Genomic DNA, 22,954 nt, shown 5'->3' with positions numbered 1-22,954 from the left:
AAAGTCTGCCATAAAGAGAAGACTGCATGAAAATAAACAAAGAGAGTTCACTGCAAGGTGCAAGCTACTCATAAGCCTCAAGAAGATAAAGGCTAGATTTAAAAAAAGAGACATGCTCAAATCCAGCTGAATGCAGTCAAATTGATTTGGTAGATGGACAATGACCCAAAACATACAGCCAAAGCAGCCCAGGAGATTATTAAAGCAAAAAATTGGAATATTCCAAGGAATATTCCTGAATGACCAAGTCAGTCACGTGATCTTAACCCAACTGAGCATGCATGCCACTTGTGGAAGACTAAACTTTGAACTGAAAGGCCCACAAACAAACAGCAACTGAAAGCTCCTGCAGTCAAGGTCTAAAAAGGAGGAAAGCCAGCATCTGGTGAAGTCCATGAGTTCAAGACTTCAGCCGGTTATTAGCAGCAAAGTATTAGAAATGAACATTTTATTTTCCTGAAATGTGAATATTTAGTGAAATGAAAGGATTGTGTTAAAGATGTTTTAGTTCTTCACATTTTTATGCAGTCTTTTTGTTGAACCCACTGAATTGAAGCTGAAAGTCTGCACTTTACCTCCATCTGAGTCGTTTCATTTAAAATGCATTGTGGTAATGTACAGAACGAAATTAGAAAAAGAAGTTGTCTCTGTCCAAATATTTATGGGCCTAACTGTAAGCCTGACAAATCAGCGTGCTGTTTGAACTTTGAAAGGTTAAAGTAAATGTAGTTGTGGAGCTGTTGATGTACTGTTGCTACTTTAAAAAGGATCACATTAGACAAAAACTTCAGTGAAACATTGTACTTTACAACACTGCCTAATTAAACAAGATGAAAGAAAATGAGGTAAAATAACATGTTATTTGAAACTGTTGAGTAAGTTTAGGGTTGGAGTTCTACAAAAGAATAAAAATAGCATCGAGTCAGCAGCCTGAGACACAAGAAAGACATTAGAGAGAAGGTATCACATCCATAGGTTAGGTTTCATTTGGCACAGTGTAAAGTTTTGCATTTGTGGTCCATCACTTGGGTGGAGGCTGACAGGTGAACAAGGTGAATGCAATATAAAAAGGCCAGCTTTGGAAGAGAGCACATATTGTACAAAACAAAGACTTGAGTACGGGAAACAAATCACATTTTAACAAGATATTTTAAGCTGTTAGCTTTCAAGAGGAAATTATATTTCAAGCAATATGAAGTACTTTTTCCTGGCGCTGCCTTTCCTGACTCTGCTGGGATTTCCCTTTTCCAAGGTAAGACTTGAAATTAAAAGTAAAAAAGAATGAATGTAACAAAAAATAAACAAGAAACAAACAGCAATCTTTGTTGATCAAACACACTTAAATAAATAAATAAATTAATATTCAGGGAATTCTAACCAGTGAGCCAAGATGATTTTTGATGGAAAAACTATTCTGATTCATATTTTTCACTGTTAATGCATTGCATTGAAATCACTTCCTTAATGGGCAATTATTACATATAAAGTATACAATATCATTTGTAGTGTCAGTTTTATTAATTTATTATTCAGTGTCATAAATTCTGTTGGTTTGCTCTTTAGCATGCGCCGCTAATGTCTGCAGCAAAAGGACCCGATCCTACCTACAATTTATCCCCAGCTACTAATACTACCACAACTGACAGTGAGACTAACAGCAACAGTGGCTCTGGCAGCGGCACCCAGGCTTCCACCAGCACGACGACCACAGCCAGAGGGGTATCGTCAACCAAGGTGACGACAAAGCACCTGGAGGCAACTGTTGCTGTGATTTGCCACTGTATAAATGAAAACTAATTGAATGCAAAGAGAGGATAGAGTCACATTGCCACCTCTGTGGCTCTGCTGTTTGGACCTTTTGCTTTTTAAACCATAGTGCAGTGGGCAATCTGAAGTCTCAGAGACAGAACTAGACTACAGTGTTATTTATCACACAGCAAATCAGAGTTTATTGTATTTACTTGTAGATGAAATACATTACCAGCTGTAAGAAATAATCAAAAAAGATAAAAGTTAAAAAAAAAAAAGGAAATCTTTGTTTTTCATATTTCTTTGAATTGAAAGTAATGTGATCAAACACACACTACAATAAATATAAAACAAAAAAATGTATAAATTATTAAATTAATAAAAAAAAAATACTTGAGGAAATCTTACCAGTGAACCAAGATTGTTTTTGATGGAATATCTATCCTGCTTCTGTATTTTTCAGTGTTAATGCATTGCTTTAAAATCTCGGCCTGAACGTAAAGTTATTACATGTAAAGCATACAATATCATACTCTGTAAAATCCAGCACAACAGAGTGTCATAAATTTTGTTGCTTTGCTCTTTAGGACATGAGCACAACCACTGCATCAACAGGTCTGAGTACTACCACTACTGACAGTAAGACTAGCAGCAACAGTGGCTCTGGCAGCGGCACCCAGGCTTCCACCAGCACGACGACCACAGCCAGAGGGGTATCGTCAACCAAGGTGACGACAAAGCACCTGGAGGCAACTGTTGCTGTGATTTGCCACTGTATAAATGAAAACTAATTGACTATGTGCACGTTAGCATATGCTACTTCCGGTGCGGAAACTCCTGTGGGGAGCTTTGTTTCCGGTGTCCTATTCACGCCCTGTTTACGGTCCAAAACAAGTTAAGCAAATGAATGAATGAAGCGGCGATTTACGTTTCTATAGATGTCTTGGGCATTTACCCAATATATCTGTAAATGATGTTCATCGACTTGTCGATATTTTTTCCCTGCGCCTCAGAGCAAACGAGAAAAGGGATTCAAATGTCATATTTCTCAGTATTAGTAAACAGCTGTCCCTCGTTTATCGCGGGTCTTATGTTATAAAAATAACCAGCGATAGGTGAAATGTGAAACGTGTTATAGTGAGGGACCACTGTAATTTTGAAGGTAAGTCACAACATACCCTTCGTAAATACTAATGTATAGAAACCCTTACCAGCAATCATTCATTTTTTTGTGTGGGTTTTTTTTCACGGTTTGTTAACATGCTGTGTAGGTGTGTACTTGACTAGCTGATATCGACATAACGGGGAAACATCTGGTTTGACTATAGTTAAGCTGTAGTTTGAATGCTGAACATTTGCCTGTTTAAATCACAAGACCAGTCACTATACAGAGATGTGCTTCTGAATGTGGACGATGTGTCTTCTGCTGCAGTAATGCAGTTCTGCTTGTGTTGAGTGATAAACAACTGATCGATCTAAACTCTTTAAACGTCAAAATTGATCATTAGATTTTTTTATGACACAAAGGTGGTGAGTGTTCCCACCTTCTGCTCTTTGTAACTTAACGCGATCTTTCCGTTTTCAAGTTTTGGACATGATTTTGGAGTATATCTTCGCAGTAGCGATTGACCGCAAAGTAAAGCTACCAGAAATGTACCACCCCACATCCGGTCTCAAACCAGGAAGTTAGCATTTTCTCGTGCACATAGTCAATTGAATGCAAAGAGAGGATATAGTCGCATTGCCACCTCTGTGGCTCTGCTGTTTGGATCTTTTGCTTTTTAAGCCACAGTGCAGTGGGTAATCTGGAGTCTCAGAGGCAGAATTAGACTACAATGTTATTTATCACACAGCAAATCAGAGTTTATTGTATTTACTTGTAGATGAAATACATTACCAGCTGCAAGAAATAATCAAAAAAGATAAAAGTACAGAATAAATGAATAAATAAAATGGAAATCTTTGTTTTTTTCATATTTCTTTGAACTCAAAGAAAAATGAAAAACGTATACACTAAAATAAATAAATGTATAAAGTACGTGAGGAAATCTTACCAGTGAACCAAGATTATTTTTGATGGAAAAACTATCCTGCTTTTACATTTTTTCAGTGTTAATGCATTGCTTTAAAATCTCGGCCTGAACATAAAGTTATTACATGTAAAGTATACAATATCATACAGCACAATGCAGTGTCATAAATTCTGTTGGTTTGCTCTTTAGGTCATGGGGACAACCACTGCATCAACAGGACTGAGTACTAAAACTACTCACAATCAGACCAGCAACAGCGGCTCTGGCAGCGGCACCCAGAGTGGAGAGAGCCACATCGTCACCTTTGTGGTTCTGCTGTTGGGATCTTTTGCTTTTCCAGCCATGGTGTAGTGAGCAATCTGGAGCCTCAGAGCCAAAACTAGACTACAATGCTATTTATAAAACAGGAAATCTGAGTTGATTGTATTTAGTTGTAGATGATGGTAGTGAAAGAGCTAACCTATAGCATCTCAAAAGATATGTGTGTAAGTCATAAGGTGATTTATAGAGCACTTTCCACAGTGGAAAGAGTGCAATGCCTAATGATATGTAAAGGAGAATTGTCTGTATCTTTAAAAGCACCTCAAAGCATATTTTGGCACATTTCAGTTGTTTTATTTCAAAGGTGACATGCCCTTACACATCTTTACACTATTATACCCATTACCTGTTTATTTTCTTGTGTGATACTTGATGTATAAGTTAAGTCAAATTTTACCTGTAGACATGTTATAATATAGTGATGTCTGTTGAAGATTTCCGTCTGTATTAGTATAATTATTTGCACAATTTACAATAATTATTTGATCTTTATGCATTAATGTGTGAAATAGATTCAACATAAAACACTATCTAACATAAATGGTAATAAAACAGAGCATCGTTTTAATGGATGCGTGATTATGTGTTTTAATAACAATAATTCAATTAATTTCTGCTCTTTTTTTATACTGCAAATTTTTAAAACCATCCATCCATCCATCCATCCATCCATCCATCAGTTCTCTTCCACGTATCCTTTTCAGAGTTGCAGGGGGGCTGGAGCCAATCCCAGCTACAATAAGGCTAGAAGCAGGGTACACCTTGGATAGGTCATCACTTTTTCGCAGGGCTAATATAGAGAGACAGACAACCATTCACAGCTATGGGACTAATAAAGCTTATCTTATCTTATCTTATCTTATCTTATCTTATATGCAACTTATAATCATCAGTTAACCTAACCCCACTAACAGCATGTCTTTGGACTGTGGGAGGAAGCCAGAATACATGGAGACAACCCACACAAACACAGGGAGATCATACAAACTCAACACAAGACCCTGGTCACAAGGTGAAGTCAAACTCAGGAGGCAACAGTGCTAATCACCACTGCAAAAAAAGAAAAAAAATCAGTCCAGATATCTATTATGATTGTTGAGTATGCTTCACTGGAATCAGGTTTTTGTTGGCACGGTTGATCTTTTTCTTTTTTTGTTTCTTCGCCTGTCCTGTTTGGTTCTTTTGCCATCAGAATTATTGTCTAAAGGCAAAGAAAGATGCCCAACGGATTTACTTTACCAAATGGACCATCCCGGCCTTGCCGTATTGGTCTATTTGATTCATCTTTGCTTTCATTGTTTATTTTATTTTATTTTTGCTTGCTACACACGGGACAGACATGACTGGGGGAAAGAAAAGGGAGAAAGAAAGAGGGAAAGAAAAACAGCAGGGAAGAGGAACGGTGATAAAGGGGGAAAAAAACAAAAAAAACAAAAAACAAACAAAACAAACAGACAAAAAATACATATATAAATCACCTGGATCACCTGTTGAGAAAGAAAAAAGAGAAAACAAGCAAAAAAACAACAACAGAGCAATATAATAAACAACATCATCGCGATGATCTATGTGAATATAACAGTAAATACTAAATATTGAATATTATTGTGCTACCTAACCCTAACCCCTGCACATTTCTCAGCACTCACCCAACGTGGAGACAGACATAAATAGACACTGTACACACAATCACACTCCCCAAGCGTACTCTAGGTCTAGGTACCCTTGCCCCTGGAGGGGGAACCTGCACCCAGACCCAGATAGTGTTACCCTCTTCCCTGGGGTGGAGAGAAGAAGACCGCCCCGACTCCGCAGCAGCAGGGAGGCCCACATTCCAGACCCCAATCGGACGGCCAACTCCTCCTCCCAGCCCCCACGCCCCAACAGGCAACAGAGAACGGGGGTGTGTGAAGACTCCAAACCTCCCTCCGCCTGCTCATATGTAGTGTTGATGCATGTGTGTTCTAAGGTGCATTTAAAACCCAGGAGAGCATGGAGCTACCTGCCAGAGAGCAGCAGGTAAGTGCATCGCCCCTCCTGATAGCCCTCAATGTATATGTGTATTTAAAATTGAGAGGTGGGCAACGGCGCCAGGGGTGAGGTTGTACACTCTAATGGTCTTCTGGATGCTGTGTAGCGTGCCCACCCCCAAGGTCCTATATGTATGTGCTATGAGAGTGTGAGTAATGTGAATGTCTAAATTGTGGGATGAAATTGAGGCACAGGCAGCCAGAAGGGGACAAAGGGGGGGATGCCTCCCCTGAACCCTGGTGGCACACCTGCACCCCAGGGCCTTGCCTGTTCAGTAGTGCCGCCTGGCCCCACAGAGCCCGGGACAGCCCACCCGACCCCACCACAGAGAAAACTGCACCCACCCCGTCATCCACTCATCTTCCAGACTACACAAGACAATAGACACCCAGGCTGAGTTCTCCGCCTCCCCTATATCTCCCCCACCTGCAGAGTGATTTCCTGGAGAGAGGATTCTGTTCAATTCAATTTTATTCATATAGCGCCAAATCACAACAAAAGTCGCCTCAAGGTGGTTCATAGATACAGAGAAAAACCCAACAATCATATGACCCCCTATGAGCAAGCACTTTGGCGACAGTGGGAAGGAAAAACTCCCTTTTAACAGGAAGAAACCTCCGGCAGAACCAGGCTCAGGGAGGGGCGGCCATCTGCTGCGACTGGTTGGGGTGAGAGAAGGAAGACAGGATAAAAGACATGCTGTGGAAGAGAGACAGAGGTTAATAACAGATATGATTCAATGCAGAGAGGTCTATTAACACATAGTGAGTGAGAAAGGTGACTGGAAAGGCAAAACTCAATGCATCATGGGAATCCCCGGCAGCCTACGTCTATTGCAGCATAACTAAGGGAGGATTCAGGGTCACCTGGTCCAGCCCTAACTATATGCTTTAGCAAAAAGGAAAGTTTTAAGCCTAATCATGAAAGTAGAGATAGTGTCTGTCTCCCGAATCCAAACTGGAAGCTGGTTCCACAGAAGAGGGGCCTGAAAACTGAAGGCTCTCCCTCCCATTCTACGTTTAAATACTCTAGGAACAACAAGTAGGCCTGCAGAGCGAGAGCGAAGTGCTCTAATGTGGTGATATGGTACTACAAGGTCATTAAGATAAGATGGGGCCTGATTATTTAAGACCTTGTATGTGAGGAGCAGGATTTTGAATTCAATTCTGGATTTAACAGGAAGCCGATGAAGGGAAGCCAAAACAGGAGAAATCTGCTCTCTCTTTCTAGTCCCTGTCAGGACTCTTGCTGCAGCATTTTGGATTAGCTGAAGGCTTTTCAGCAAGTTTTTTTGGACATCCTGATAATAATGAATTACAGTAGTCCAGCCTGGAAGTAATAAGTGCATGAACTAGTTTTTCAGCGTCACTTGGTCTTTCGTTAATTAATAGGCTGGTGTGAAAAATTGCTGCCACACCGCCCCCTCAGCCTGTGCTTCGAGATTTCTGGTAGTTAGAATGACTCAGGGGAGACCTCCTGCAAGATGTAACAGCCTCCCCCACCAGTTGAAGAGCCCCCCAGGTGGCTCAACCAGGACCCTAGCCCCGAGACGGAGCACCCCCAGTAATGTTTTCTTGGCTATGCAAAGGGCAGTGAAAACCATATGGGCTATATTCCTTTCTGTAGTGACATAATCCAAGCTGCCCAACAAACACACTAAGGGGGAAGTTGGAATGTTACATTTCAGACACTTCGATAAGTCTTCACATATCTCGCGCCAAAACTTCTGAACTGGTGGAGAGAACCAAAGAGCGTGGATATAATTGTCCGGTTAATTGGCTTGACAGTGTGAGCAGTTGTTGGAAGACGTAAGACGTAAAGCCCATCTTGAACATCCGATGACCTGTATAGTGCACTCTGTGTAGTATTTTGTATTGAATGAATTGAAAACTGGGATTTCTAATTAAATGAAAAGTTTTTATGCGTATCTGAGACCAGAAGTTTTGGTCTAAGTTAACTGATAAATCCGCTTCCCATTTTGCAGTAGGAAGTGATATTGATTCATCTGTTTTAGAAAGCATTCTGTATATTTTGGAAAGTAATTTGGGGGTTTTAAGAGTAAGAAATTGTACCACACTTGATGGTGTTTGTAGTTCAACTTGACCCGGTTTAAATTTCTTTTTTACTATGGATTTAATTTGTTGATATTCTAAAAATCTTTTCTTGTTGATCCCATATTGTGTAACTAGTCTGTCAAATGGAATAAATTCTGTTCTTTCTAATATATGTTCCAAGTATTTGATTCCTTTACAACTCCAATCTGGAAAGTTTATCATATTATTGTTTTGTAATATGTCAGGGTTGTTCCAGAGAGGTGTACGTTTGCATGGGATTAATGAAGACGCCGTCAATTTTTGGCACGGTTGACCTAAAAAAAGTAGTCAGACAGGATGCTGTATGTATGATGCAAAAAAAAAGACTTGAAGAAAAGTTGCAGAGGTTCACGTTGCTTACATTCAATACAAGCTCTACTTGCACAACAGTGTGGTCACGATTGGACATTTACGTGGAAGCAAACTAAAATACTTATATAGAACCAAAACACAACCAACCACAACAAAGGTGCTTTTTTACTGTAAGATAAAGCCCCCCCAAAAAATACAGAGAAAGGTTCAAGCTTCTTAAATGTTTTAGGAGTAGTCTCAGCAACAGCTAAGTGATTACATATTTTGAAGGTGCATTATCCTTTAACTCTGTTTTTCTGAAAAATAAATTATATCTTGACGAGTCGACAGCTGTATTGGGAAGGATGTTGCGAATAAATCACAAAAGTGGCGTTAATGCTTTTGTGGAATGACAATGCAATGTGATATCAGGTCCACGAAAGCAGGAAAAAAACATGCAAACAAAAGAAATCAAATAAAAAGCGAAAAACACTTCAGTAGATATCTGATAAACAAAAGAAGTTACTAAAGAGTAAAATAATAGAATAACACTCAAATAGATTGATATTGGGATTTCTTTTCACATTTTTTAACTATCCATTCATCCATTCTCTTCCGTTTATCCTTTTCAGGGTTGCGGGAGCACTGGAGCCTATCCCAGCTGTTTTAAGGCAAGAGGCAGGGTACACCCCGAACAGGTCGCCAGTCTGTCACAGGGATAAAAAACAGACACAGAAAACCATTCGCACTCACATTCACACCTACGGGCAGTTTAGGGTTTCCAGTTAGGGTTTTCCCCACTAACTGCATGTCTTTGTCCCATGCAAACACTGGGAGAACATGCAAACTCCACACGGAAAGACCCCGGCCTGATGGTGGAATTAAAATCAGGACCTTGGTGCTGTGAGGCAACAGTGCTAACCACCGTGCTGCCACATTTTTAACTAATCTTATGAAATAGCATGAACTGTGATGCACATACAGTTGTGATATGTTTGAAGTTAAATTTAAATCTGCAACTTAGTAGTCTCTATTGCCCTCTTCTGCCCAAGTAACTTCATTACAAAGATGGTTATTTGTTAGGCTGTTAAGGCTGTAAAAAAGCCAGTGAGTGAAACAGGTGTTAATCTTGACTTTAAAATAATAATCATTTGTAGATAGAGTCTTACAAGCGTAAATGTCAAATTTCTGGCACAACTTCACCTACTTCCAAGGTGCATGGAGAGGATGATAAACTCACAACGCAGGGACTCCAGCAAAACTTAAAATGAAAGGGGAACAACTTTATTGACTAACCAACGCGTTTGGCTTGTGGCCTTCATCAGGGTCCATCAAGGCCACAAGCCAAACGCGTTGGTTAGTCAATGAAAACTCTATCAGTGCCATCAGTAATAGCAGCTGAAAACTAAGAAGCAGCTTTTCGTTGTTTTCAAAACCCCTTTTCAGGGTCAAAGGTTTGTTATTGTCTCAAGTGAGAAACCGCATATGCCTTACTATTCTTAAATGACTGAAAGTTATCTTTATCCTACACTAACGTTGCTTAAGGGCAAGTATTTTTGTGTTTTTGTTACTCATTGGGGTTCTAGGTCATCTAACAGGAGGAAGTAAGATTCAGTGACTGACGATAAACAGAGCAACACTGGACAATGCTTAACAAGGAGCAACAATAGTACAGGGAAGGTAGTAAAATACAGGTTACAAATTAAAGCACAAGTAAAACACATTGACTGAGCCGCTTCAGTCAATGTGTTTTATGATAGTTGTGTTAAAAAGTTTGTGTTATTGTGAAATTTAAGCATTCAAGGTAAAGGTTAGCTGAAAGGGGTAACAAGAACTCATACTTTCCATACACTGAAAAATTTCTGACACTTGTCTGTTTGATCATTTTGATGCTGAAGGATTTCTTTTTTCCTTCTAATGTTTTCAGCACAGCGAATAAAGTATCCGTTCTGGGCACTTGTGATTGCTTATGCTTATAACTAATCCAAATTCTATTAAAATTGCACTAGAGAAAATACCTTGAACAAACACAAGCATGCATGCATGCACTCTCAAACATTCAGTAACACTCTGACAACTTCCTGGATGCTGGTCATCCAGGTCACACACTACGTCACACCTACCCCACCTGAAACGTGATATTATTGTATAAAAGCTCAGTGTCCCTGAACTCAGGAACAGGTTACAAGGAGAAGTTTCAACGAAACTTAGCACAAAAGTACATTATACTCTGATTTTTGTGCAATAGAACAATTTCTGTAACATCTCTGGTGCATCTCTGCCTCCTTGGTTCTTTCCATTATGGATTTATTGTGTCTGGGTTTTTTTACACTGGTTTTGCTGGCACAGGTAATTACCTATTTTTAAAGTTTTTAAAAAAATGTTTTATTGAGTTTTATAATGATAAAAAGTCAATAAAAGTCAAAGTCAATAATTTAGGTGAAACATTGCAGAAAATGTGTGAATACAAAATGTTTCACAAACATGAGTGTATCGAGCTGACATGTCTAAAAGGATTAAAGTATTTAGAGGAGTTTTTATGTAAAAGTTCTTGCCAAACATTGTTAGGAGGATATCTAAAGGTGAAGAAGTTTTTAAAATAGAATTACATTTGTTTAATCATTATAGATTAATATTGGTCATCTTTTCCTGCCACTAGTAAATACTCAAGAAATTTCTGTTTGTGGTAACTGTAGCAGACACTTTGGAGGAATGATTAACTTCATTCGGAGAAAGAAACCGTTAATTTCTGATCTAATGTATTAATTCCTTACTGGAAAGAAATAATAGGTCAAGGAGAGTTTAGGTCATCCAAATACCATAGAATACGATTAACAGACTAAATAATGGGTTATGATGACAGCATAGGCACAGAAATTTTGCTGTTGTGCTTTTAGTCATTACATTTGTTGAAATGATATTCTATTTTATTCCTTCTGAGACTCCAAGAATCACTACTGCTGATCCAGGCAATACAACTGAGACTGCCACCCTGGACAACACAACTACAGCTGCCACCCTGGACAACATAACTAAAGCTGCTACCCTGGACAACACAACTACAGCTGCCACCCTGGACAACACAACTACAGCTGCCACCCTGGACAACATAACTACAGCTGCTACCCTGGACAACACAACTACAGCTGCCACCCTGGACAACATAACTACAGCTGCTACCCTGGACAACATAACTACAGCTGCTACCCTGGACAGCACAACTACAGCTGCTACCCTGGACAGCACAACTACAGCTGCTACCCTGGACAGCACAACTACAGCTGCTACCCTGGACAGCACAACTACAGCTGCTACCCTGGACAACACAACTACAGCTGCTACCCTGGACAACACAACTACAGCTGCTACCCTGGACAACACAACTACAGCTGCCACCCTGGACAACACAACTACAGCTGCCACCCTGGACAACATAACTACAGCTGCTACCCTGGACAGCACAACTACAGCTGCCACCCTGGACAACATAACTACAGCTGCTACCCTGGACAGCACAACTACAGCTGCCACCCTGGACAGCACAACTACAGCTGCTACCCTGGACAGCACAACTACAGCTGCTACCCTGGACAGCACAACTACAGCTGCTACCCTGGACAACACAACTACAGCTGCTACCCTGGACAGCACAACTACAGCTGCTACCCTGGACAGCACAACTACAGCTGCCACCCTGGACAACATAACTACAGCTGCCACCCTGGACAACATAACTACAGCTGCTACCCTGGACAACACAACTACAGCTGCCACCCTGGACAACATAACTACAGCTGCCACCCTGGACAACACAACTACAGCTGCCACCCTGGACAACATAACTACAGCTGCTACCCTGGACAACACAACTACAGCTGCCACCCTGGACAACATAACTACAGCTGCCACCCTGGACAACATAACTACAGCTGCCACCCTGGACAACATAACTACAGCTGCCACCCTGGACAACATAACTACAGCTGCCACCCTGGACAACACAACTACAGCTACCACACAGGCTGCCACCACCACTACTGCTACAACTACCAAACAGGCTGCCACTGCCACCACTACAGCTACCACGCAGGCTGCCACCACCACTACTGCTACAACTACCAAACAGGCTGCCACCACCACCACTACAGCTACCACACTTCCTATACAGGCTGCCACTGCCAATACCACTGGCACTCCAAACACCAACAGTACAGCTACTATCCCAGCCAACGCCACTACAGCTGCCACACAGGACAACATTACAACTCTAACCCAAAGCATCACAACAACAGTGACTACCACCACTGCAAATGGAGGATCGGAGGTGAAAGCTTCTGTGCTTTGTCTTGTTTTTCCACTCTTGCTCTACATGCCTTGTGTTTAATTGTCTGTGAAGCTTGCATACATTAATTGTAGATGCACTCTAATCACGGAAACAAAGGACAACATCTAAGGTAAATCCTGACCCCTTTTTGTTTTGTACACAAAATATATGTAGACTTATCCTAATCTTATGTGCTCTGCATTGTATTTCTTAAATATACAGGGGAACAGAACCATGCAGTAGAATAGAGCTAAACTGACGGTGCAACAAAAAACAAAACAAAGTGATTGTGATTTAAGAAAGAAAAAATATAATAGGTAACACAATTCAGAGCAAATGAAAGTGATAAAAGGCTTTATTACACACACCATATTTTGATCATGTTATATATATATATATATATGTAATTAAAATGAACAAAAACCTGTTCTCCTTACATTTGATTGCACCTATAAGTACAAGTCAATAAGTAATATTTAAAATGGGTATACCTAAAGTAAGTGATTCAATGCAATATGAAGATTAGCATAAAACAGAGCTTATTTTTGTACTAGCAACGGGAAGGAAGTTACTAAATCAGTGAGTAGCAGATGCAGCTAAAACTTGTAGGCTTTATTTAATCTTCAGATCGACATATAGCAAGCAGTGCCTTTAGATAGTCTCCTTTAAAGTGGTTCTGTTGGAAAAACAGGAAATAGCAAGAAAATACAAATATTTATGCAAATATTTGAAATAGAAATATCGATATATTTACTATATAATAAATATTTATATTTAGAACAATTTTATCTGTGTGACAAACCTGCAGTGTAGTGTAGAGGGAAGTGCCTGTTAATTTAATGAAAGCAGCTCGGATACAGAGTAGATCTTCCTCACTGTGAGACACCATAATCCGCTGCACTATTTCTTTCTGTAAGAGTGAAATGAATATTGGTAACCAGTGCGTCAACAGTCTCTCCAGATGTATAGTCTGTCATTTTGACCCATCTGTACAGAGGAAGTTTGTTTTTTCATGTGCACTCATCAAAATTAAACCACTACACTACAAATAAACATGGTCTCTGCCTCTTCTAATAAACTTTATAAAATTACAGTGATTATGAGTTTCTTAAGCAACAGAAAATAATAGAAATAGCCCCAAAATTATTTAAAAAATATATACATATAAAAAAACAGTAAAGAAATAAATAAAATCCTACATATTAAAATGGCTGCGGTCGATTTTAGGGATCCCATGTTGGTTTGGGTATTTCCTAGCGGTGACAGAAGTTACAGTGTTTTCACTCTCTGACATTATCTTTGAACTTGTTTAATATCTGTGAACGACGGCCACATTTTGCAGAGTCACAAAAGTGCATTTGTGGACAAGGACTTCCTATATACCAAGCCAGTGCCAGTGCGGCATAGTAAAGTACTAAAAGTACCAGTAGGGTGAAATAATTTATGCAAATATGACTGTGGGCAGACTGCGTTTGCAAATATTTGGTTATATTAAGTTCAAATATATTCAATAGTGATCACAGGATATGGCATTCATAATAGAAACTTTCCTTTCCTTATACTGACCATCATATCAACTGATTTTTCTATTATGAGCAGTGTTGGAAGGTTACTTTTAAAATGTATTCCACTACAGATTACAGATTACATGCCCCAAAATGTACAGGGAGTGCAGAATTATTAGGCAAATGAGTATTTTGTCCACATCATCCTCTTCATGCATGTTGTCTTACTCCAAGCTGTATAGGCTCGAAAGCCTACTACCAATTAAGCATATTAGGTGATGTGCATCTCTGTAATGAGAAGGGGTGTGGTCTAATGACATCAACACCCTATATCAGGTGTGCATAATTATTAGGCAACGTCCTTTCCTTTGGCAAAATGGGTCAAAAGAAGGACTTGACAGGCTCAGAAAAGTCAAAAATAGTGAGATATCTTGCAGAGGGATGCAGCAGTCTCAAAATTGCAAAGCTTCTGAAGCGTGATCATCGAACAATCAAGCGTTTCATTCAAAATAGTCAACAGGGTCGCAAGAAGCGTGTGGAAAAACCAAGGCACAAAATAACTGCCCATGAACTGAGAAAAGTCAAGCGTGCAGCTGCCAAGATGCCACTTGCCACCAGTTTGGCCATATTTCAGAGCTGCAACATCACTGGAGTGCCCAAAAGCACAAGGTATGCAATACTCAGAGACATGGCCAAGGTAAGAAAGGCTGAAAGACGACCACCACTGAACAAGACACACAAGCTGAAACGTCAAGACTGGGCCAAGAAACATCTCAAGACTGGTTTTTCTAAGGTTTTATGGACTGATGAAATGAGAGTGAGTCTTGATGGGCCAGATGGATGGGCCCGTGGCTGGATTGGTAAAGGGCAGAGAGCTCCAGTCCGACTCAGACGCCAGCAAGGTGGAGGTGGAGTACTGGTTTGGGCTGGTATCATCAAAGATGAGCTTGTGGGGCCTTTTCGGGTTGAGGATGGAGTCAAGCTCAACTCCCAGTCCTACTGCCAGTTTCTGGAAGACACCTTCTTCAAGCAGTAGTACAGGAAGAAGTCTGCATCCTTCAAGAAAAACATGATTTTCATGCAGGACAATGCTCCATCACACGCGTCCAAGTACTCCACAGCGTGGCTGGCAAGAAAAGGTATAAAAGAAGAAAAACTAATGACATGGCCTCCTTGTTCACCTGATCTGAACCCCATTGAGAACCTGTGGTCCATCATCAAATGTGAGATTTACAAGGAGGGAAAACAGTACACCTCTCTGAACAGTGTCTGGGAGGCTGTGGTTGCTGCTGCACGCAATGTTGATGGTGAACAGATCAAAACACTGACAGAATCCATGGATGGCAGGCTTTTGAGTGTCCTTGCAAAGAAAGGTGGCTATATTGGTCGCTGATTTGTTTTTGTTTTGTTTTTGAATGTCAGAAATGTATATTTGTGAATGTGGAGATGTTATATTGGTTTCACTGGTAAAAATAAATAATTGAAATGGGTATATATTTGTTTTTTGTTAAGTTGCCTAATAATTATGCACAGTAATAGTCACCTGCACACACAGATATCCCCCTAAAATAGCTGAAACTAAAAGCAAACTAAAAACTACTTCCAAAAACATTCAGCTTTGATATTAATGTTTTTTGGGTTCATTGAGAACATGGTTGTTGTTCAATGATAAAATTATTCCTCAAAAATACAACTTGCCTAATAATTCTGCACTCCCTGTATTTTGTAACGTATTCCGTTACTCAATAAGTGTAATGTATTCAGAATACTTTGGATTACTTAATATATTATCATGCTTTTTACAACTACATGAATGTACTATTGCTGTGTGATGTATTACTATTACTGAAGGCCACTCGCCATACCAAAACCAACTAGATTTTTAAATTTTAAAATGAGTAACAGTTAGGTATGGCTGCACTATTTGCAGCAATCTCGTATAGAAAACTATTCCACTCGTATATAAAACAGGTCCGCGGCTCGAACCATAGTAAAGGGACCTCTGGCTAATACGTTGGGTTCAGTGTCGGGCTTGTAGCCGAAAACTAGCTTTACTTTGTTGTCTGGGTCAACTTTGCTAGCGAGAGAGAGAGAGAGGCGTTCAAAGGCTGCTTCAACAGAACTTCGGAGAAAAACACGAACATAGTGTACAGTCAAGTCTTAATGGCTTACTTACAACTGGACTACATTGCCCATGAGGCTACATTCTTTAGGGCTATGCCTGTAACACTCTGCCTATTGCCTTCATATTAAATAAGTTTTTGAATAATAATTAAAAAAAATATTTCTTCACGTCATTTTGTGGGCCGCAAGTAGAGGTGACATGGGCCGCGAGACTGAGACACGGGCATTAGAGCCTCTTAATGCGTGTTTTGTTCGGGTTTCCACCGGCGTGGAATTACCAAAAATAGTGAGGGAATAGCCTAACATATGAAATAGGAAAAGACCTCTGTGTAATCACTTTATTTCAACAAAGACAGTATTCTCAATACCACCCTTTTAAACGGTAACTGTAATGGAATACAGTTAGTCATATTTTGTATTTTAAATATGTAACGGCGGTACATGTATTTCGTTACTCCCCACTGATTATGAGCACATCTATAAAGAAAAATCGTCACACCTCGCAACAGGTGAGGACCTCGTCAGTAGCTATTTGGACCCAGACAATACCTAGGAACTACATACCTTCCCCTTTCTCTTTTATTTCTACTGCTAATAGGAACTCTGAAGAGATTTAACAACCAGACACAAGTTGGTAAGTTGGTAATAACCTCTCGTAGTTCTTCAGTTTCTTTTATTTCTGTGTTTTTTTCAAATTTTTTTTATTGTGAGGTTAAGAAGAAGTATGGCTGAAGTTAGTTGAAAAGAATTGCTAGCAAATATTTTCATATATATATATATATATATATATATCCATCACCACATCCATAGCTGGACTCAATCATTTGATAAACCTATCAGACAGTATGTCATTTGTTCTGTGTGATATAACCCCCACATGTCCTTATGGCCAACTGTTACATATTATGTAGTTCTTCCATCAGTGCCTTCTGGTATTTGAATTTTGGCCGAATCCCTCTTTGAGTAGTTTTGAAATCTTCTCCCAAAACTTCTATCATAGATAAATTACCACAAAATCGTCTCACCTTCATGGTCTTAAGTCTCGTGGCAAGGTAGGCATCACGGTTTTGAATGCACTGTACTGTGATAAGACAAATATTAGGATAATGTTGGGTCTCCACCTAATAATGGTATGAAGGGCACAATAAATGTTCAAACAGTATGTCAAACTGTGTTTACCCAAAACTTTCAGACCCAAGCGAAAGTCTCCTGAAAACCTTTTCTCTATGATCTGATCCACCGTCTGCCCAAGCTCCAGCTCCAGTCCCATCAACACTGTTAATCATGCACAAAGTCGGGGGGGATGAAGATATTGGGATTTAAAAACTAAATCAAAACACTTTTTAACACAGAAAGATTAATGAATTTTTAAAAAAAGGGACAGCCACCATTGTCAAGATGTTCTACATCTCTAGAAGTCAATATGTCAATCCATTGTCCTGCCTCAGCTTTCTTCCCTTTTAGGGATGCAGAGACAGTCTAAATGATCAGACATAATAATGATGAAACACATTAAGGGTTAAAGGAGTAAAAATATACAGTTTTGTTTCAACTATTTCAGAATCAAGTAGTCAGTAGATGTATATGGTTTAACGTATTAAAAGAGCACTTTTTACTCCAGTGCCTTTTAGTTATGTTTGTACATAAAAGTAAATAATACCTCAATGTCTGTCTGAACCACACCAGCGACACATCCTTTCTGTTATGAGAGGGGGTGAAAGAAAAAAACAAGAGGAACTATAATTTCAAAAGCTGGACTTAATTTCAAATATGTGCTGTACTGTTTGTGTTCCCAGTGAAAGTTATACACAGGCAAAAGTTAAGCGTAGGATTTCATTCATTGTAGATCAAATTCTTTGGTTATAATTCAATCAAAGGCGATGATCAATGACATAAATATTTACATGTAGCAAAGCTTTAAGAAGCTTCTCAAAGTCATTACTGGTTTCCGATTCGATTTCCTTTTCCAGATCTTTCTTATACACTAAAACAGGAAGAGCAAAAAGAAAAGGAAGGATTAGGATTTAAACATCTAATTTTAAATAAACAATCTTTTTGGTCATTTAAAAAAAAAAAAAGTATCATAAAAGATCTTTGACTTACTTTCTTTGTATGCAGCACTGATGCTTTGCAGCTGCTTTCCAGATCTTGTGCTCAGAATTTCCGCAAGCGTTTCTTCATCTGTGCCCAAACCCTGCACACACATACCATGCACATTTCTTGATATACAACAGGAGCAAAGTGAAGGAGGAGATGAAAGCAGCACAGCGGGAGGTGAAACGCTGCCTGAGGGAAGCAAAGGACACCTACAGGAGGAAGGTGGAGCAGAAGTTGGAGAGGAACAATATGAGGGAGGTCTGGAATGGTGTGAAAACCATCACAGGCCACAACACCAAGAAAAGCACAGTGGGGGGGACTGTGGAGAAGGCAAACGAACTCAACAACTTCTTCAACAGGTTTGACCAGCCCACAACCCCCCCACCCTCACCCTCACCTTCACTACAGAGTCCTCTCCCCACTCTCCTGCCTCCCTCGCTTCCCCCCCTTCCTGACACCATGACACCCCCCTCCTCCAATCCCTCTCTCAGCAGCAAGACATCTCCCCCCCTCCCCTCCTCCCAAACATCTCCCAGTGTCACAGTGGATCAGGTCAGGAGGCAACTGAGGAAGCTTCGCCCCAGAAAGGCAGCAGGCCCAGACAAGGTGTGTCCTAGGATGCTTAAGGCGTGTGCTGCTGAACTTGGGGAGCCGCTACAACGAGTCTTCAACCTCAGTCTGCGACTGGGGAGAGTGCCCGCCCTATGGAAGACATCCTGCATCGTCCCGGTCCCCAAAAAGAACCGGCCCAATGAGCTGAATGACTTCCGACCGGTGGCACTGACGTCACATCTTATGAAGACTCTAGAGCGGCTCTTCCTCAACCTCCTCCGACCACAGGTACAACATGCCCAGGACCCACTACAGTTTGCATACAAGGCGGGTGTCGGAGTGGAGGATGCCATCCTGTACCTCCTACACAGAGCCCACTCACACCTGGATGGGGGAAAAGGCACGGTCAGGATCCTGTTTCTGGACTTTTCCAGTGCCTTTAATACCATCCGGCCCTGTATGCTTCAGGAAAAACTGAACAGGATGGAGGTGGACCCCTGCCTGGTGGCTTGGATCTCCGACTACCTCACCGACAGACCACAGTACGTCAGGCTGAAGGACATCACGTCTGACACAGTGGTCAGCAGCACAGGAGCACCACAGGGAACTGTGCTGTCCCCTCTTCTCTTCACCCTGTACACCTCTGACTTCTGCTACAACTCTGAATTATGCCATATTCAGAAGTTTGCAGATGACACGGCCATCATGGGGTGTATCTGGGATGATCAGGAAGAGGAGTACAGAAGTCTGGTGAGGAACTTTGTCGCATGGAGTCACACAAACCACCTGCAACTCAACACCTCAAAGACTAAGGAACTGGTTGTGGACTTCGGGAGGTCCAGAGAAGGTCCACTGCCAGTTCAGATAGAGGGGGAGGAGGTGGAGGTGGTCAACAAGTACAAGTACCTCGGGCTGTGGGTGGACAATAAACTGGACTGGTCATGCAACACAGAGCACCTGTATAAAAAAGCCCAAAGCCGACTGTACTTCCTCAGGAGGCTGAGGTCTTTTAACATCTGCAGGAAGCTCCTGAGGATGTTTTACCAGTCGGTGGTTGCTGGAGTACTTTTCTATGCTGTGGTGTGCTGGGGGAGCAGCACAGCAAAGAGGGACTCATCCAGGCTGGAGAAACTGATCAGGAGGGCTAGCTCTGTGGTCGGCATGAAGCTGGACACTCTGGTGACAGTGGCAGAGAAAAGGACATTAAAGAAACTGATGGACATTATGGACAGTGCCAGGCATCCTCTGCACACGGCCATTAACAACCAGAAGAGTCTGTTCAGTGACAGGTTGCTTCTCCCCAAGACAAGAACTAACAGACTTAAAAACTCCTTTGTCCCACACGCCATCAGACTGTTTAACTCCTCTCTGGAGGGGAGAGGGAGGGGAAACAGGAGGACAAAGGAGGGGGGAACAACTAAGCTGTAGTGCCTCTGCACCTCACTGTACAATACCTTGTGCAATACTTTTTGTAAATAGTCAACAGTGCAATAGACTCTATACTTGAAATGTGCAATTCACTTGTATTTTTATTTTTTAGTCCTATTTATTCTATTTATCCCCTTTGTATATTTTATTTATATTTGTCTCTGTATTTATATATATGTGTGTGTGTGTGTGTGTGTGTGTGTGTGTGTATATATATATATAACAGTTCTGTAACTGTAACTTTGGTCGTTGCTGTGCTTTTTTTGGAAGTCGAATTTCCCAGAGGAACCCACCCGAGGGATTAATAAAGTTCTATCTTATCTTATCTTATCTTATCTTATCTTAGTTATAACATCTATTCCAAAATCCTAAAGATGAAAGCAACCACTCACCGCCATGGCCTCCTGGAGACGGTAAGCTTCATACTCCACGGGGGGCATCAACAGTTCCAGCAAAAGAAGCTCCAGGTCTCCAGATAAAGCTTTCTTCAGAGCAGTTATTATATCCTAATTCACCACATGCATAAATAAAATAACACTGAATTAATTCTTATTTTGACTTGACTCAGAGTTTCACTCCTGGTTTTCTTTTTGTAATTCTTGTTAAGTTATTTTAGTAAAGAAACAGTAAATATCTAGAAAAAACCTCTGACTAATGGAATAAACCCCCAGAGTACACTTGGGATTGGAAGTGGATTCACACAAAACCTGCCTGACTATCACACTATGGTGTACTCTTTCCCTGTAAGACACTACAGTTGGGCATGTGACAGTAGTTCTGAAGTTGCTAAACAAAGGTGTGTTCACACCTTTAATGTCACCGTTTTTTTATTATTTGATCAGCAAACACTTCAAAGTTACAGATGAGCAAGGCTAAACTTTTATAACTACTAAACCTCAAACTGAAACTTCAGTTTCATTGCTTAATATATTTTATTGTAGGAGACAACTTTACACTTCATGGTTTCCACAAAACCATTAAAGTTTTAATTTTGAAACTCTTTGAAAAGGTTGTTACTGTTTCTATTTTCTCACCTTATGTGTTAGCTCCTGAAAGACCTGAGCAATTACTTGCCTCTGGGCGTTGTTCCTATTGGTTAGTATTCTCAGTAGCGTCACTGTGTCTGAGCAAGATACACGATATTCAATAAATTACCAGGAAAAGGGTGGAAAGAAATCGTGGGAATTTATTTTCAACATATGCCAATGAATGCCTTTGTTTTCCAGTGCTGTCACGATCTCCGTCACATCTCTGTCAGGGTAGAAATTGGAGTAGGGTCGTACTGTTCCAAGGGTCCCCCAGTACATATCCTATTTAATAAAAAGGGACAATAATTGTGGCATCCACTCTCTATACAATATATAAAACAACTGAGTGGCAAGAATCAAGTGAAATGTGTAACAACTAACCTCATACTGAGCATACCACGAAGGTATGGAGATGTAGAACAATACAGATCAGCCATGCTTGAATTTAAAGAATGCTAAGTATGTCAGACTTCTAGGAGGAGGTGCACGCATGTGTGTGTGTGTGTGTGTGTGGAGGGGGATGGTTCAACACAAACTATTAATACAAGTAATTTTCAATAATGAAACAAATTGGTTGAATTGTATTACTCGGCTTTCTTGATATTTAAAATCTAAACGTGACAATGCGCAGCAACCTTCAGAGCACTTGTTTATAGACAGCAATAAAAGGTATGTAGATAACCAGACTGAACATGACTGCAGATAAGGCTATTTGCAAATGTGGAGTCTTAGTGAGCAGAGTAATAAATCTTAGTGAAGAGTGAAGACGGGGCAGAGGTGTACTTCTTGGAATGTTTACTTACATAAGAGTCAGAGTACTCAGAATCCATGGCTTGCTTGTATCTAATGTGAGCAAAAACGGAAATGGCAAAGACATTAACAGCCCACATCACGGAACAAACAGATAATGTGACTTCATTTTAATAGGTTTAATAGAGATTCTCCAATGAAACTTAAAGTCTACAGCATAGCTTTTGAGAATCTAGGAATTCGTGACAGTAACATATGAAGGAGGAGGCCAAGTCCGAGCTGATTAGCGTTAGCCACTTATTTCTTAAACAAATTATTTAAAAGGAATTGTTATTTTTCTTACCTGTAACAGAATACTAGGCCAGCTGTGACAAGGAGTGGAGGTAGTGTATGTTTTTTTTTTTTTTTTCTTGTACAACCTCTCCGCCAACAAGCCCTGTATTTCAGTCCCACCCACAGTACGCCACAGCTGCTTCCCGTACACCCACTTGCGTGTCAGTCAAAGATACTGACCAATCAGTGCCCAGCATGTTCACAGCTCTGTTCACAGTTTCCCTGCTCAAATACTATGGCAACCCAGTTATACTTGAGCGTCAAGCAGGAATCTTGATAGTCAGGTTTGGTTACA

The 22,954-nt window shown here is 40.5% G+C and overlaps 2 protein-coding genes across 3 annotated transcripts; one reads left to right on the top strand and one right to left on the bottom strand.

Moving 5' to 3' along the window:
* Positions 1–10,558: 10,558 nt before the first annotated feature.
* LOC113015244 (mucin-22-like) lies at positions 10,559–12,902 on the top strand. The gene is made up of 2 exons (XM_026157193.1): positions 10,559–10,867; positions 11,460–12,902. Exons 1-2 carry the CDS (start codon positions 10,820–10,822, stop codon positions 12,900–12,902), a joined length of 1,491 nt encoding a protein of 496 aa, XP_026012978.1. The 5' UTR covers positions 10,559–10,819.
* A 369-nt stretch (positions 12,903–13,271) lies between these two features.
* On the bottom strand, positions 13,272–22,876 carry anxa14 (annexin A14). Of its 2 annotated transcripts, XM_026156278.1 has the most exons (13): positions 22,670–22,876; positions 22,380–22,419; positions 21,762–21,858; positions 21,583–21,671; positions 20,941–21,054; positions 18,575–18,665; positions 18,376–18,455; positions 18,132–18,170; positions 17,860–17,950; positions 17,651–17,746; positions 17,497–17,552; positions 13,645–13,752; positions 13,272–13,518 (listed from the first exon to the last, which is right to left on the bottom strand). In XM_026156278.1, the coding sequence occupies exons 2-13, from the start codon at positions 22,404–22,406 to the stop codon at positions 13,459–13,461; spliced, it is 948 nt and encodes a 315-aa protein (XP_026012063.1). In that variant the 5' UTR covers positions 22,407–22,419; positions 22,670–22,876; the 3' UTR covers positions 13,272–13,458. The 2 variants fall into 2 exon arrangements, with proteins under 2 accessions (XP_026012063.1, XP_026012062.1); XM_026156277.1 differs by lacking the exon at positions 13,272–13,518 and having other exon boundaries at positions 13,558–13,752.
* Positions 22,877–22,954: the final 78 nt, after the last annotated feature.

This window comes from Astatotilapia calliptera, chromosome 22 (genome assembly GCF_900246225.1).
Source record: "Astatotilapia calliptera chromosome 22, fAstCal1.2, whole genome shotgun sequence".
In the NCBI taxonomy this organism is placed as follows: domain Eukaryota; kingdom Metazoa; phylum Chordata; class Actinopteri; order Cichliformes; family Cichlidae; genus Astatotilapia; species Astatotilapia calliptera.
Note: the sequence above shows the minus strand (reverse complement) of the source record. Positions and strands in the feature narration are given on the sequence as shown.